At 40.9% G+C, this 13659-nt stretch overlaps 2 protein-coding genes across 2 annotated transcripts in view; both read left to right on the top strand.

The window, feature by feature from the left end:
• The first annotated feature begins 433 nt into the window (after window positions 1–433).
• Window positions 434–13659, top strand: part of CDC73 (cell division cycle 73) — a 113116-nt gene continuing 99890 nt past the window's right edge. The window contains exons 1-7 of the mRNA XM_063343136.1: window positions 434–600; window positions 5326–5431; window positions 6424–6493; window positions 7486–7548; window positions 7637–7689; window positions 9434–9522; window positions 11802–12018. Coding sequence (XP_063199206.1) covers window positions 470–600; window positions 5326–5431; window positions 6424–6493; window positions 7486–7548; window positions 7637–7689; window positions 9434–9522; window positions 11802–12018 — 729 coding nt within the window. The 5' untranslated portion in view covers window positions 434–469. The remainder of the gene's footprint in view (window positions 601–5325; window positions 5432–6423; window positions 6494–7485; window positions 7549–7636; window positions 7690–9433; window positions 9523–11801; window positions 12019–13659) is intronic.
• LOC134519144 (ubiquitin-conjugating enzyme E2 D2-like) lies at window positions 5553–5929 on the top strand. The gene is given in 4 exon segments (XM_063342801.1): window positions 5553–5556; window positions 5606–5808; window positions 5811–5862; window positions 5865–5929. Coding segments are annotated over 4 exon segments (324 nt in total).

Raw genomic sequence — 13659 nt, 5'->3', positions numbered from 1 at the left:
TCTTAATCGTTTGTCACCTCAAAGCGGTGTGCTGATCTGCGTGCCTTGGCGGCACCGCGGCCGTTCCGGGCCGCCGCCCGGCGGGGGTGGCTGTGCCCGGCGGAGGCTCCGGGAGCGACTCTGCCGGCGGCACCTCTCTCCCCCGCCGCCACGGCCGGGCCGCCGTCAGGCCGTCGGGCGCTTCCAGGCCGGGCCGGGGGCGGGGCCTCTCCGAGGGCGAGGCCGCGCCGCTCCATGGCAACGGGTTCGGCGTCGCCCTCTGGAGGACGAGGCGGTGTCGGCGCCGCCGCTCCGCTCCATGGCAACGGGTGCGGCGTCGCCCCCTGGAGGAGGCGGCGGTGTCGGCGCCGCCGCTGCTGTTCAGGCGTTTGCGATGGCAGCCCAGGACCTGTCGGCGGGGTCCTTGAGCGGCTGGCGGAGGGGCTGGGCCGGGGGGGAGTGGAGCGGCGGCGGCGGCTCCGGAGCGAAGATGGCGGACGTGCTGAGCGTGCTGCGGCAATACAACACGCAGAAGAAGGAGATCGTGGTGAAGGGCGACGAGGTGATCTTTGGCGAGTTCTCCTGGCCCAAGAACGTCAAGACCAACTATGTCATCTGGGGGTGAGCGGCGGGGCCGCGGCGGGCGGGCGCCGGGGGAAGGGAAGGGACGGGGCGAGGGGCGGAGGGAGAAGTTGCCCCGAAGTTGCGTGGGAGCGCCTGGGGAGCGGGGAGGGGGGGCATCCCGCCGCCCTTCGTCTCCCGCTGCGTTGCGAGGAGCGGGGTGGGCGGCCTGGCTGCCGCCTGCCGGCAGGGCCCCCCGGTAGCGCACCAGGGCCGCGCGTGTCCTCCCCGCCCGGGCGCGGCGAGGTGCCGCCGGCCGCCGTATCCCGCTGGAGGGGAAGACGGGGGGGCCGTCCGGACGGGGGCTGCTCGGCCGGCAGCCTTGGCGGCAGGGTGCGCCGTGCCCCGCCCCCCCCCCCCGCCCGTTGCTGCCGGTACCCCCGGTCGGGCTGGGAGGTCTTGCCCGTCCCTTCGTGAGGGCTCACGGCCTGGGCCGGAAGAGCAGCGGGGCCGGGGCCGGGGCCAGGCTTTTCCTCGGCTCTCGGCCTCCCCAGGCGAGCCTGGAGGGTCGCAGCGGGGCCGGGTCTCGTAGGCTCATGCGACGAGATGGTAGGAGGCGGCTTCTCGAAGTTTTCCTGGGTTTTGTGCGGAAAACAGGCGTTACGTTTTTACTGTTCTTAGTTTATCTGGGTCACTTCTCTTTTCCTGGAGCTTTGTGCCGGTGTGGGAAAGTCAGGGAGGTCCCAAACCGACGCTCCCTCGGCGGTCACCTGCGAGCTCCCGGGAACCGCGTAGGCTCCTCTGCAGCCCGCTCCCAGCCGGGGCCTCTGGGCTGGACCTAGTGCAGAGGTTGTTCTTATCGTAATAAACAAATATGGTGTTTCTGTTGCTTAAATGGTTAGTTTGAGGAATTTGAAGCTGAATGCTTATTTTGAGGAAAACCTCTAGAAAATGAGGTTTTGTACCTGTTGAATTTTCTAGTGTAATATGTATTGCTTTCAGTGCAAGGGAGTTCTTAAGTCTTCTTTCCTCCAAATTTAGCAGCTGCTTGCTTTCAGTTTCAATGAATGTCTTTTAAATCCAAGAGAAAAAAAGCTTATTGTTAAATATCAGGTAGCGAATGTTTTGGGTACTGATCAAAGAGAGTACGTTATCCTGTAAAGCTTGATGGAAAAACAGAAGAACCTGCAGATTTCTAAAAAAAACCAAAAACCTTATAGTTCAGCCTGTGACCAGGGATTATTATTTTTTTTTAGTTTTCATAATTATGATATGAATATTAGTATTGTTCCAATATCCTGACTTCTAGTTTGAGAAAGGGAATAAACCTATTATTTATGTTAACTTGTAGACAGTTTGGGTTTTTTTTAAACTAATTTTACTTTGCACTCTATTTAAAACTAGAAATGCGCTATTTCATTACCTATTTCAGGCTTTCAGAAACTCATTTGGGATTTATTTGCACTTCCTGGATGAGGGGGGGATAGTGGTGGCTAGGCTGAAGAGGAAGAACAACATTTGCATAAGCAGCTAAGCTTTAAAATTCTTGAAAAGTCTTAGTTCTATTTTTGCTGAGCAACTGTGTAGACAATTGTGGTGGTTTCCTTGGTACAAGTTGCTTTTCCCAAACAGTAGCAAGTAATGGTTAACGAGGCAGACAAGTTTCAGTGCTCTTTTGTAGGGAACAGAGAAACTGATTCGCCAGCCTAACTCTATTGCTGGTTAGGAGAGCTTGTATTGGGCCCAGAAATTGTTAACAAAATACAGCAACCAGAGAGAAAAACTTTATTAGGTACATTAAGGCAGCTTTATCTTCGTGGTCAAGAAGGAACTGTGGATGAGCTGAGGATGTTCTGCTCAGAACAGGAGCAGTAACCTCAAAATAGCGCTCTGTGTCCTTGCCTCTTACAGTAGATGTCTGCTAGAATTTTGGGGTTTTTTGTTTGAAGTTAGTTAATAAATCTTGGTTCAGACCAGTGGCTTCTGAACTTCTGGTAGATCAGACTGCTATCAATTCACAGTGTTTCTTGTGAACCACTGTGGAACTGTATATGACTAATCTTTAAATTGAAGACACTGTAAGAATGAGACCAGTTCTGCAAGCCATCCTCAATAGCTTTGACACCGCAGTTTAGGAGCTGCTAATTTATGTAATTGCCAGACTTAGGAGGAACACTTTCAAAAACTTTTAAGATTCAAAGCCTTTTATCCCCAGGTCACTTGACAGGATCCAAACTATGCTTGCAGTGAGCGGGTGGTAGCGGCTTAGTCTTTCATGAAGCAAATCTGGATTTCTGTTTTAGGTGTCCACAGTGCAGTTGCTGTAATTGCATCTCTACTGCCAGTCTGGAGAGAGTAATGCAAGTCCAAACAGCACTGGTGGCATTCTGTCCTGCTAGAATTAGAAGTAGTCCCCGTAGACATTTAACACTGTGGCTCCTTGAGCAGCTCAGCTGGCAGGAGTCAGCAGTGCCACCCTGCGCAGCCTTCCCCCTGTGCTAGCACAAGTGTCAGCCAAACAGTGAGTTGGTGCGAGGAACTGAGCCAGGTTAGAAGTAACATGGAGGGAGGGGGGGGGGGGGAAAGAGACAGAAACTCATTTTAATCCAGGTTGGTTTCCAGATAGTAATTACATAAATTACCCCTGCTGGCACATGAAGGCAGCTAGATGGTCAAAGAGTAGGTGTTTTGATCCAATGGCTCATCTGTGGCTGATGAAGAGTGATTATAGAATCTCTTTCAAAACTAAAGGAAGGAATCAATCTAACAGAGAAACCTTGTTTACCCAGCAGAGGGGTTTGTATGCACAGCTGAGAAGTTTTTAAAACAGTGAGCAGCTGGTCATGGGTATTGTCATTTCATGATACTCTGCATGCCTAGTCTTATGGTTTTAAAGATTACCGCTTTCTTTTGTGAACGAGACACAGGCCTTTAGTACCTCTTTACAAATTCATGCTTTGAAATATGAAGGAGGAAATAAAGCAGTTAAAAATGAATGAAGTCCTGGTGCCCACAGGTTGAGGGTGAATGGATGAGCAGTAGGTATATTTCTGCTTTTAAAAACAAGCACGTGAAACTTTGTCTTGCATTATGTCAACATTTTCTCTATTTCTTTTAAGCTGGAGTTTTATTTTTTTAAGAGATGCAACTCTTAATAACCATTAAAGCAAAAATATAAGTACTGGACTCTTTGAGGTCTGAATCTTAAGATTTTAATTTTTTTCTTAAGTAATTGATGCCATTACTGAATATGAGAAATAAGAGAATTAATTTCTTTTGCTACATTGGAGGTTTGTAAATTGAAACAAGCAAGCTACCTTCAGATCAGCTTGTCTTTAGTTCTCTGTTTATTAAGCAGGTTCTTTCTGTCTGGAAAATCCAAAAGGAACACAAACTGATGCTGAAATGTCAGTTTAGACTTAGATTTTCTCCTTGCGTACAACTGCTTGTTTGTCTGGTGCTTTCCCTTTAATGTACAGTGTCTTGTCCTCCTAATAAAACATCCTCTTAGAACCATAATGAGCATGAGGATTTCTTGTGTGTATGATTTAAGTGATGAAGTACCAGCTGTGCCTTGCTGAGCTTTGGCAATGCCTGTGGCTTTGTAATAGTGTATTTTCAAATTAATAGATAACCGTTCGGTACTTGTTTTCTGAATTATGCCGTTTATTGCTAAATATTGCTAAAAACTTGAATAGATGACCAGCTGGACTCTTTAGGTAATGTTCACTGGATATGACACACTTCAAAGAAATAATGAGTTATTCCAAAGTGGGATCATTTTAAAACGGACACTTTAGATTAAGTCACAACTGTATCATGTGGCACAGACTTCACTTCAGAGCCAAGTCTATGTGCAGGCAGCTTTTGTTTCTACCAGTGCTTTGAATATGTTTAGATGCCACCTTATCAAAGATAGCAGTGAAACAGTAAAGTACTTAAACAGTTCCTTGCTGAGGAGTCTGGACCTGTTGGCCAACTTCTGGCTTCTTAGTGGTTGAAAGATACTATGTCTCTTCCCTTTCCTCTTCAGCAACAAAATCTACACATAGACCCCCACCTGGTCCAGACTAAGTTTTTGGAAGGAAGAAACAGTGATAGAATGATCCTTTATTTTGCCGTTCTCCTGGTATTTTGAATTACTTTTCTCTGCATGTCATTCATGTATTGGTTTTCTCAGGCATCGTTACGAAAGTAATGTTTTCAGCTTTACTGCTAGTAATGAGTTCTGAACAGGTTATTGGACACTTTCAATCTAGATAATTTGAGAAGGGTAATTGCAAGAAAAGCATTTGTGTATTCTGAGTTCTTCGCTGTGCTTTCGCTAATGGTGAAAATTCTGAGCTGTTACACCTGAAGAGCATGCCATTTTTTTTATTATTTTTTTTTCATTTGCAGTTCAGATATGTTCCTCTCGCTATCTCAAATAAGGTAGACAGTTCCTTTAATAATCAGAATAAATATGTTTGAGAAGTGGGAGAATGTGTTTTTAGGATTTCCCAAGTCTTGCGTCTTGTATGTTTTACAACCCATCCAGCTCTTATTTTGGATTATTTTAGACAGCTTTTAAATTTGTTCAGTAAAGAGGCTACAAGAACATATATCCCTCACTCATATTTGTTAACATGATTGATAGTTTACTAGTTTGGCAATAGCCTGATAATAATAATACTGTTTGCTTTTTGAACTGTTGTCTGGGAAGAAAAGAGAACTTTGCTAAAGAAGTGTGTGCATAAGACAGAAATGAAGAGGGTAAATGTTAATCTTTATTTCACAATTTTACAGGACAGGGAAAGAGGGCCAACCCAGGGAATACTACACTTTGGATTCTATCTTGTTCCTGCTCAATAATGTTCATCTTTCACATCCTGTTTATGTCCGCCGTGCTGCAGTAAGTAGACCGTATAAAAATCTATTTTGTCTTGTTTGTGATAAGTAATACGTGCATAGTTATTTTCAGGGAACGATAGTAGCATTTAAGTGTATGAATTTGGCTAGGCAAAGGGAAAAAGATGCGCAACAAAGGGTGTGTATGTGATTTTAAAAAGCAACACCTCTACGTAAGGATCAAATGACAGTCCTTATCAAGGTGGAATATTTTTCTTGACAGTTCACTTCCCAAGATTATCCCCTTCAAACCACCAGGTTGCATTTACAACAGGAGTCTGTCACCCAAATATTAGCAGTAATGCCAGCATTTCTTTTGAAATTCTGCAATCACAGTTGTCTCCAGCACTAACTATTTCAAAAATACTTTTGTCCATCTGTTTGTTCTCTGTTGCGATCCCAATCTAGATGGTCTTTTAGTGCCTGAGATCGCAAAGTTCGACAAAATAGAGAAAAGTACAGCAGAATAGCTTTGGAGTGGACTCACAAGTATGCAATCTAATTAAATTATTGGATAAGCTCTACAAATAAAGATAGGGGAACTCTGAAAGAAAATCCTTTTGATTTCCATTTGACTGCTTTCTGTGAGCTCATGCTTCATCTTCCCCTGCGCCACATGGTTACCTGATATGGCGGTGCTGCATGTTCTGCATGCTTGGAACAACAAAGTCGAAATACTCTATTTCTGCATACCAACATTGACTCCTGGCACAGAAATGTGTGTTAAAAGCTAGTTCTTAATTTTATTTGCAAGTTTGAAGTGAAGGAGGAAAAAGGCTTTCCTCTCTCTGTTTTATAGTAGACAACATGTTTCATTTTGTGTAGTTGAACATCCTCTAGGAATTATCTTTAAGCTTGATAGTTAGCTTTATTGGGAAGCGGGACACGTGTTCCTATCTTTGTGTGAATTAGTAGTTTTCAATAAAAGTGAAAAATCTTCAGCAAGAGACTTTCTGAGGGAATAACAATTTAACGTCAAGTCTACTGTCTTTTCAGACTGAAAACATTCCTGTGGTAAGAAGACCTGATAGGAAAGACTTGCTTGCATACCTAAATGGGGAGACATGTGAGTGATACTTTCTTTTAACTTAGACATATTTATGGCACAAATGAGGGGTGGGAGGGGAAGGATGATTAATGGTGGTCAGTTTGCAGCTTGACTGAATATGTTCAGACTTCTCAAATGAAGTTAGGATTTCTTTTATTTTTTTAATTTTGTTCTGAACTTACTATTTTTATGGTGTTTAGGTAGTAGCTGCATTCCTACATACATGTTTAGAAGTGAGATACTTTTTTATTCTTATTAACATCCTTTGGTTAATAGTTATGTGTTAGAATGCTTAGCGTTTCTACTTTTTCCTTCTCTAGACTGTGGGAGTCTTTTGGTAGTGCATTGGTCTTAATGCAGTAAGTGTGTCAGATAAAGTCATCAGCATAGTAAAATATATCGAATCACTGCTTTGTCAGTCTGCCAGATTTGCCTAGTATTCCATCATTGAAAAATTTTTGTTAACAATAGTCAGAGAAAAGAGGTTTCTCTGATGAGAGAGATAAATATGGCTTACTTTTGCAAGTTGCTCTGTTTTGTAGGTGGTCTTAGAATTTAAGTGTACTGGAATATGTGATTATTTCTGTAATGAGCAGTAAACCATTTTGTAATAATTTTAAAGGGGCCAGCAGGTTGTCTTTATTCTAAAAACTAGACTAACTAGTAGAACTTGATTCCAAGTTATAAAGTAATTATCTTTGTGACTCTGTTTCCTTATATGTGGTATATACAGATCATAGAATAACTAATTTATGTTGGAAGGGACCACAGGAGATCATCTGGTTCAATCCCCTTTTCAAAGAAGGGCCAAATGACCCTGAGTAACCTGATGTAACTTCATATTCAGTCAGGTTCTGAATATCTCCAATTCTAGTGTTTGATGGCCTGTGCTACCTATTATCTAGTTAGAATTTCTGTTGTTGCAATTTATCTGTTGTCCTTCTTTCTTTTATACTTAAATATGTCTGCAAATCTTTTGTACTTAAATAAAATGTTGTGTTTGATTACAGCGACCTCATCAAGTATAGACAGAAGTGCTCCACTTGAAATTGGTCTTCAACGGTCCACTCAAGGTATAGTTTCACTAAGAAATAACTTAGAGGTTTATTTTACCAAAGTCTACTACAATCTTGCGTTTCTAATGTCCTCTTTTTCTTGTAGTTAAAAGAGCAGCAGATGAAATATTAGCAGAAGCAAAGAAACCAAGAATAGAGGTAATGACAGTAACTGTCATCAACAGAAATCGGGGGCGGGGGGAAGGTGTGGTAAATTATAGTATTTATCTGTTTTTGTAGCAATTCATTTGGGCTGCCTGTCCTCTGGGTGTACGCAGTACTTCTGTTAGTGTGAACATGAATTGGAAGGAATTAGAATTTAAGCCTCTGATTTAAACTTGGAATTTTAATTGCTAGATGTATGTTGTAGTGTGAAAGGGGAAAGCTTGAGGACCTATCTGTAAGTATCTGTTGCATTATAGCCTGTCTGCTAAGAACTATGGTATTGGAATAAAAGTGCTGTTTAATGACTGATTATGGTTATTTGCCATCCATGAGTTGGCATTATAACTTAAATGCTGGTCTTACCTCTATCAATGGATATGTACTTGTTTTACCTGCTATTTTAGTCTCTTTATAGCAATATATGAAACTGTCCCTGTGACTACTATTTTCTGAAGCTGTGTCTTAGGTAATTAATTTAACAGTGTATTTTCACAATTGCCTCTTGAATAGAAGCAATGTGTCTAGTTATTACGCGCATTGTATTACTTAGCTCTGCCTGGTTTTAAAAACTAACTTACTATTTTTCTTGATTTTTTTTTTAATATGTACATCCAGTTGTCTCCTCTGTGAGTTGTTATAAATCTGGCTCTGTATATTTTCAGAGTACTGAGACTTCAGATTTCTTCCTAGAAGAGAAGTTACCAAATACATAAATTCCCTTATACAAGAATTGGATTTGAGCATTGCTTGTGCTTAGCTATAACTGTATAAGAATCATAAAATCTTGAAGCACTCTTAATGGCACGCGAGATAACCTATTGGTGATCTGTAGATTTTTGTCTACGTTACCCTATGTGGTTGTGATGCCAGTATGTTTTCTCATAATTTGGAGAATCAAGAATTCTGCGTATGAGCCTAATGAGCTTATCTTTCTTTGTTTCTTTCCTACTCTGGCAGCTCAGAGTCTGTAAAGTCTGTTTTAAGTTATTTGGATGTCATCTTGGTGTAGAGAATCTTCTGATACATGGGCACGACTGGTTTTGTGGTGCTTCATCCTTTTTTGTCAATAGGACAGCCTTGATGGTGATTTAAGTTTTGTGGGGAAATAAGACCTATTGAACACAAATGGTACCAGCATTAAGAAGCTGAAAAGATGGCATAAGATTACGTCTCTCTCCTGCTTTCTCAAATTACACATCTGTCTCAAACCTGGCTTGAGTAACTAGAGGCTTCCTTACTCTTGACTTGTTTTTTATATTTACTATGAATGTCATTTATAAAAGTTCTGCATCAAAATTCAGCAGTTCTGAGCAGTTCTTTTCTTTAAAAATGTCACTGATTAAATATCAGGTCAAATTTGAGTCAATTGATAAATTTACCTTAAATATTTATGCGTGTCCATTTATTGTCCTACCTGAATGTGTGCATTGTTTGCCAGCTTTAAGTTCTCTGACTGATTTTTCTATCGTTCTCAATTGTCTGAGAAAGGCTCTTTATGAGGGAATGATAGTTTCCTTTTCATTATTCTAATTACACTTTGTGGTTCTTGAGAGGAAATTTCCAATAGCTGTACAGTTAATGCTAGTGCGTAGATGAAAAATAACTGGAAATAAAATTGACCTTGCAAATGAAAAAAAAATTAAATTCTGAGTAGCTTTAATTCTAGTTGTGTTTGTTTTTTTAAAAAAGAATACACAAAAAATTAAACATTACATTTGAACATTACTGTTACTGCTAGGATGAAGAGTGTGTGCGCCTTGACAAGGAGCGGTTGGCAGCTCGGTTGGAAGGACATAAAGAGGGTATCGTGCAAACGGAACAGATCAGGTAGGAATAATTTTTCTTATGGATAATGCTTAATTGAAGGACTGATAATAATTCTTGTGCTATTCAAGGCAGCCAGTTTTACTTCTGTCCAGCAGCTCTCAGTGGAAGCCTCCCTCCCTTAGGTGCTATCATTAGTTATGCCCGAGGAGGCAGAACTTCATGGCTGGCCAGGTTCCTGTTCTTGAGTGGAAGTTCAGGTGTCATGGCATGTCATTTGGTTTGTCTTCCGAAGTGGGTGGACAGTTGTCTCTTCCTCCCAACAAGCCTGCTATTTCTGCTCCCTTCTGCTGTGGTGTTTAAGCAGTTGGATACAATGAGCAGAACTGCAAGGGGAAGCTGATTCTCTATTTCAAAGAAAAATATGCTGTATTGAGGAATGTCTTGCATGCAAAAGGAGGAAAACATTGTGAGAAGTGATCAAAGGGTAACACAACCTCTGTTTGACTCCCTAGAGGGGTGAGCTTCTTGCCTCTGAAGAGGCAGTAGGCTACCAGAGGATAATGCACTGTCATTGCCGTAAGTAGTAATCAGTATTCAGGTGCTTAAAAACTTGCCCATCACTTTTCCTCTTCCATTGTATCAATCCAGACTTTTGCAAAGAGTGACAGTTGGTTTTGAATCTTGCACCGTATCTTCCCAAAGCCAAGCAGAGAGGAAATTAAATTCTTGCGACATCTTGTTGATGCTAAGGAACTTGGGCTTAGTAGGATATCAGACTCTAGTAGTTTTCAGATACCTGAGTTCAGAAGCCTTAAAGTAGCTGCTTCATTTCTTTAGTGTGTCAGCTCCCGTTGTGTAAAATAGGCGTCATGCTTCCTACAGTTAGGGTGTATGAATATGAATTAATGTACTGCTTTGTCTGCATTGAGTTTTGCAGATAAGTAGTTTCATTTGATAGACCAACAGCATTCTTGAGAAATTTATCTCTTGAGTATAAACAATACTGTGAATGCTTATCTGTCCTTTACTGGGATTAAATTTAACAGTTAGCCTTACAACCAGTAATATAGCACAGTTGAGGCATTTATAGAATCCATATTTACACCTAATCACATGAAAAATACATATTTTGAGTGTCTTTTTCCTTTGTCTCTCATATAGGTGTGCTTACAGGGAAATTATAAAGGAAGAAAAAGAAAAGCTGATTGTCATACCTGACTTAAAAATCAGAAAGTCTAAGGATCAGAAAGTTCACACATTGTTTTTGTATAACCTAGTTTGGATCCTAATTTGGATATCCTAATTTGGATACTAGCTTGAGTATATCACAGCTTTGTTTTGGAGTTGTGACACAATGCTGCAGTGAGGATTACTGGGTATTATTCGTAATTACTTTGTATTCTGTATTTACAGATTTATTTTTTTTTTAAATGCTGAATGTAAAAGACTGCCCTGTTAAAGAAACTGCAAATAACGTTTTTGGGCAGTGAGTTTGAACTCGGTACTTGTCACTGTCGTTACTTTATTGATCAGCAACACAAAAAAGTTCCCTTTCCAATAGCCTAGTTGTAAAAGGAGAATACTTCACAACCAGTACTTGTTGTATTAATTTTTCAATATAATCTCAAAAGAAAAATTCACGTAATATTGAGTTGGGTATGTGCAGTTAGGATTGTGCAATTCAGTCCTTTGTTTTTACTTCAGCTCCCCTGCAAAACAATAGGGCTCACCGTTTGGCAACCAAATTCTGTGTTTACGATTAAAAGCAAACAGATAAAGATGTTGCACTCTTGGACTGAACCGAGCTACCTCAAACACAGATTAATGTGGACAAAGTTACTACCATCTGTTGTTTGTTTGGCCTACAGGCTCTGAAAAGATAACACATCTTCCAAGCGGCCAAGTCCACGTAACAGCACCTCAGCCAAAATTTAGATTAATGCATTGAAAGCCTCAGAGCAGCCAGGGATTGACTGACTGGACACAAAATTGTAATCCACTAAAAATAACGGGGAGCTGAAATTCAGATGACATTGTAAATGCAAACATTAGTCCTGATGCTTTATATCTGCAGTCTTTGCTTCTGCTTGTTATAGTTGGGATTTTTGGATGGTTTTTGTGCTAATACCAGGATGGAATCTTTTGTCAGAAGCTTGATTCTCATGCCCAAAGCAGCAATGCCAAGCTTGTGTAATATTCAAGTATACGTAAGATAACTATTTTATGATTTATAGCATAGCCATAAACTTTAAACAGGATGAAGTTACTAACTCACAGATTCTTTCAGAAGAATTGTTTGTGCAGTTATTCAGTCTCATCTGTTATTTTTGCTCATTTAGGTCCTTGTCTGAAGCCATGTCAGTGGAAAAAATTGCTGCTATCAAAGCAAAAATCATGGCAAAGAAAAGATCCACTATCAAAACTGATCTGGATGATGACATAACTGCTCTTAAACAGAGAAGTTTTGTTGATGCTGAAGTGGATGTAACCAGAGATATTGTCAGCAGGGAGAGAGTATGGAGGACAAGAACTACAATCTTACAAAGCACAGGCAAGGTAATGCTCTGGCGACCAAGCTATTTTTATGATCCAAATGACAAACTGCATTTTCTATTTTCTGTATCTCTAGCTTGTTAACTATGGATGACTGGGGGGATTATGCTCAGTGTTCTAGGTAAAGGTAGGCTTGGAGAGCTGTTAGCACAGGGACAGAAGAGTTTGTTCTTACCTCATTAGCATAAGCGTAAAATGTATCTCAAAATACTTGCTTCAGCCATTTAAAAGATACCAAGTAATCGCTTAATTCCTCTTAAACAAAGCTGGCTTGAGCCCTACGATTGGGAGGGCTGTATGAAAGTACCTGTGGGTTTGCAATGGACAAAAGTGGACAGTAACTGATAGAAGTAGCAACATGTGTATGTTGAAAATCCAAAGGCTTCTGAGCTGTGGAAAACAAAGAAGTAAGGAGAGAAAATGCTAAAATGAACAAAACCAGAAAGTGTTACCATGAGGAGGCTTTTCTGTATATTTTTGTCCCTTCACGCTCCCTTAATCCATGTCTTTAGCTGCACTTGGTTATGTGCCATCCAGAACATGGTTGCAAGCACAGCTGACAGCTTGCTCTCTTTGGACAGTTAGGCTTTCTTTATTGCAGTGACTCCTGGCACTAAATTTCTCAAAGAAGCAGTAAGTCAACTTATAAAAGATTGCAAATGTCTGTTTTCCTTAGGTTATTGTCAAATCGCATCCTTTGCGTTCACTTCCTTTTCGAGTACTGTCACAGGAAAATAATGTTTAGAAGTAAATGAGGTCCCAGTTTTCATTTGTCTTGTTTTTAACAGTATTTCACATAGCACTGATTTTTCGCAACCTGGTCTCATGGCATTAGTGGTAGAATAATTGCGTTCATGAGTTATGGGGTAATTCCTAGTTATGTGGCACGTACCTGCATGCTGCGTACAGAGTGAGTGTTTGAGTTGTGAGCTTCTTTGAGTCTGTGAGATTTGTAGCAATCTCACTGCTGAACAGCTGATAAATTGCCTTTTAACAGTTGGTAAAAAGCCTTTAATGTTTTAGTCATCGGAAATGTTTGTACTGAAGGAGTCTGTGTAGCTTTTACTCCTTTAGCTAATCATTCGTGGCATTCACATCTTTACATGTCTTCCAAGGGAAACTTGGGAAGATACTGGAGAGAGTAGCATGTTTTGTTGTAGTATGTAATAATAGTGAGATGAGGTAGTGATTTTAAGCAAAAAACTAACACAGGGACAAAGACAAGAACCAAGAGATAAAGTTTGTTCTTGGACTCCAGCATGCAGTTACTTTGAGTAGCCTGATGAATATAAGAGGCATAATAGCTAGTCTTTATTTCTTTCGTGCAGGATTGCAGGAGCATTCTTGATAGCATGGACAGAAATCATCGAATGTTAATGTTTATATTTTTGTACAAGTAACAGTGAGAGTAAGTAATGGGGAAACATCACTTGTTACCCAGAGTTGTGATTTATCCCAGAACAGCTCAGGGGTGTTTGTTTCTTTGTAGGTTGGTTGGGAGGGTTTTTTGGTTGATTTTCTTTATTTTTTTTTATTTTTTTTTAAAGAACCTTTGTGAAGACCTTCTCAAAAGTTGTTAGGAAACTCAGATATGTTCTCTCAGGCAGATCATTCCTTATCTACTTGCCTGTTCATTTGAAGAAC

The sequence above is a fragment of the Chroicocephalus ridibundus genome, chromosome 8 (genome assembly GCF_963924245.1).
Source record: "Chroicocephalus ridibundus chromosome 8, bChrRid1.1, whole genome shotgun sequence".
Lineage (NCBI taxonomy): Eukaryota > Metazoa > Chordata > Aves > Charadriiformes > Laridae > Chroicocephalus > Chroicocephalus ridibundus.
Note: the sequence above shows the minus strand (reverse complement) of the source record. Positions and strands in the feature narration are given on the sequence as shown.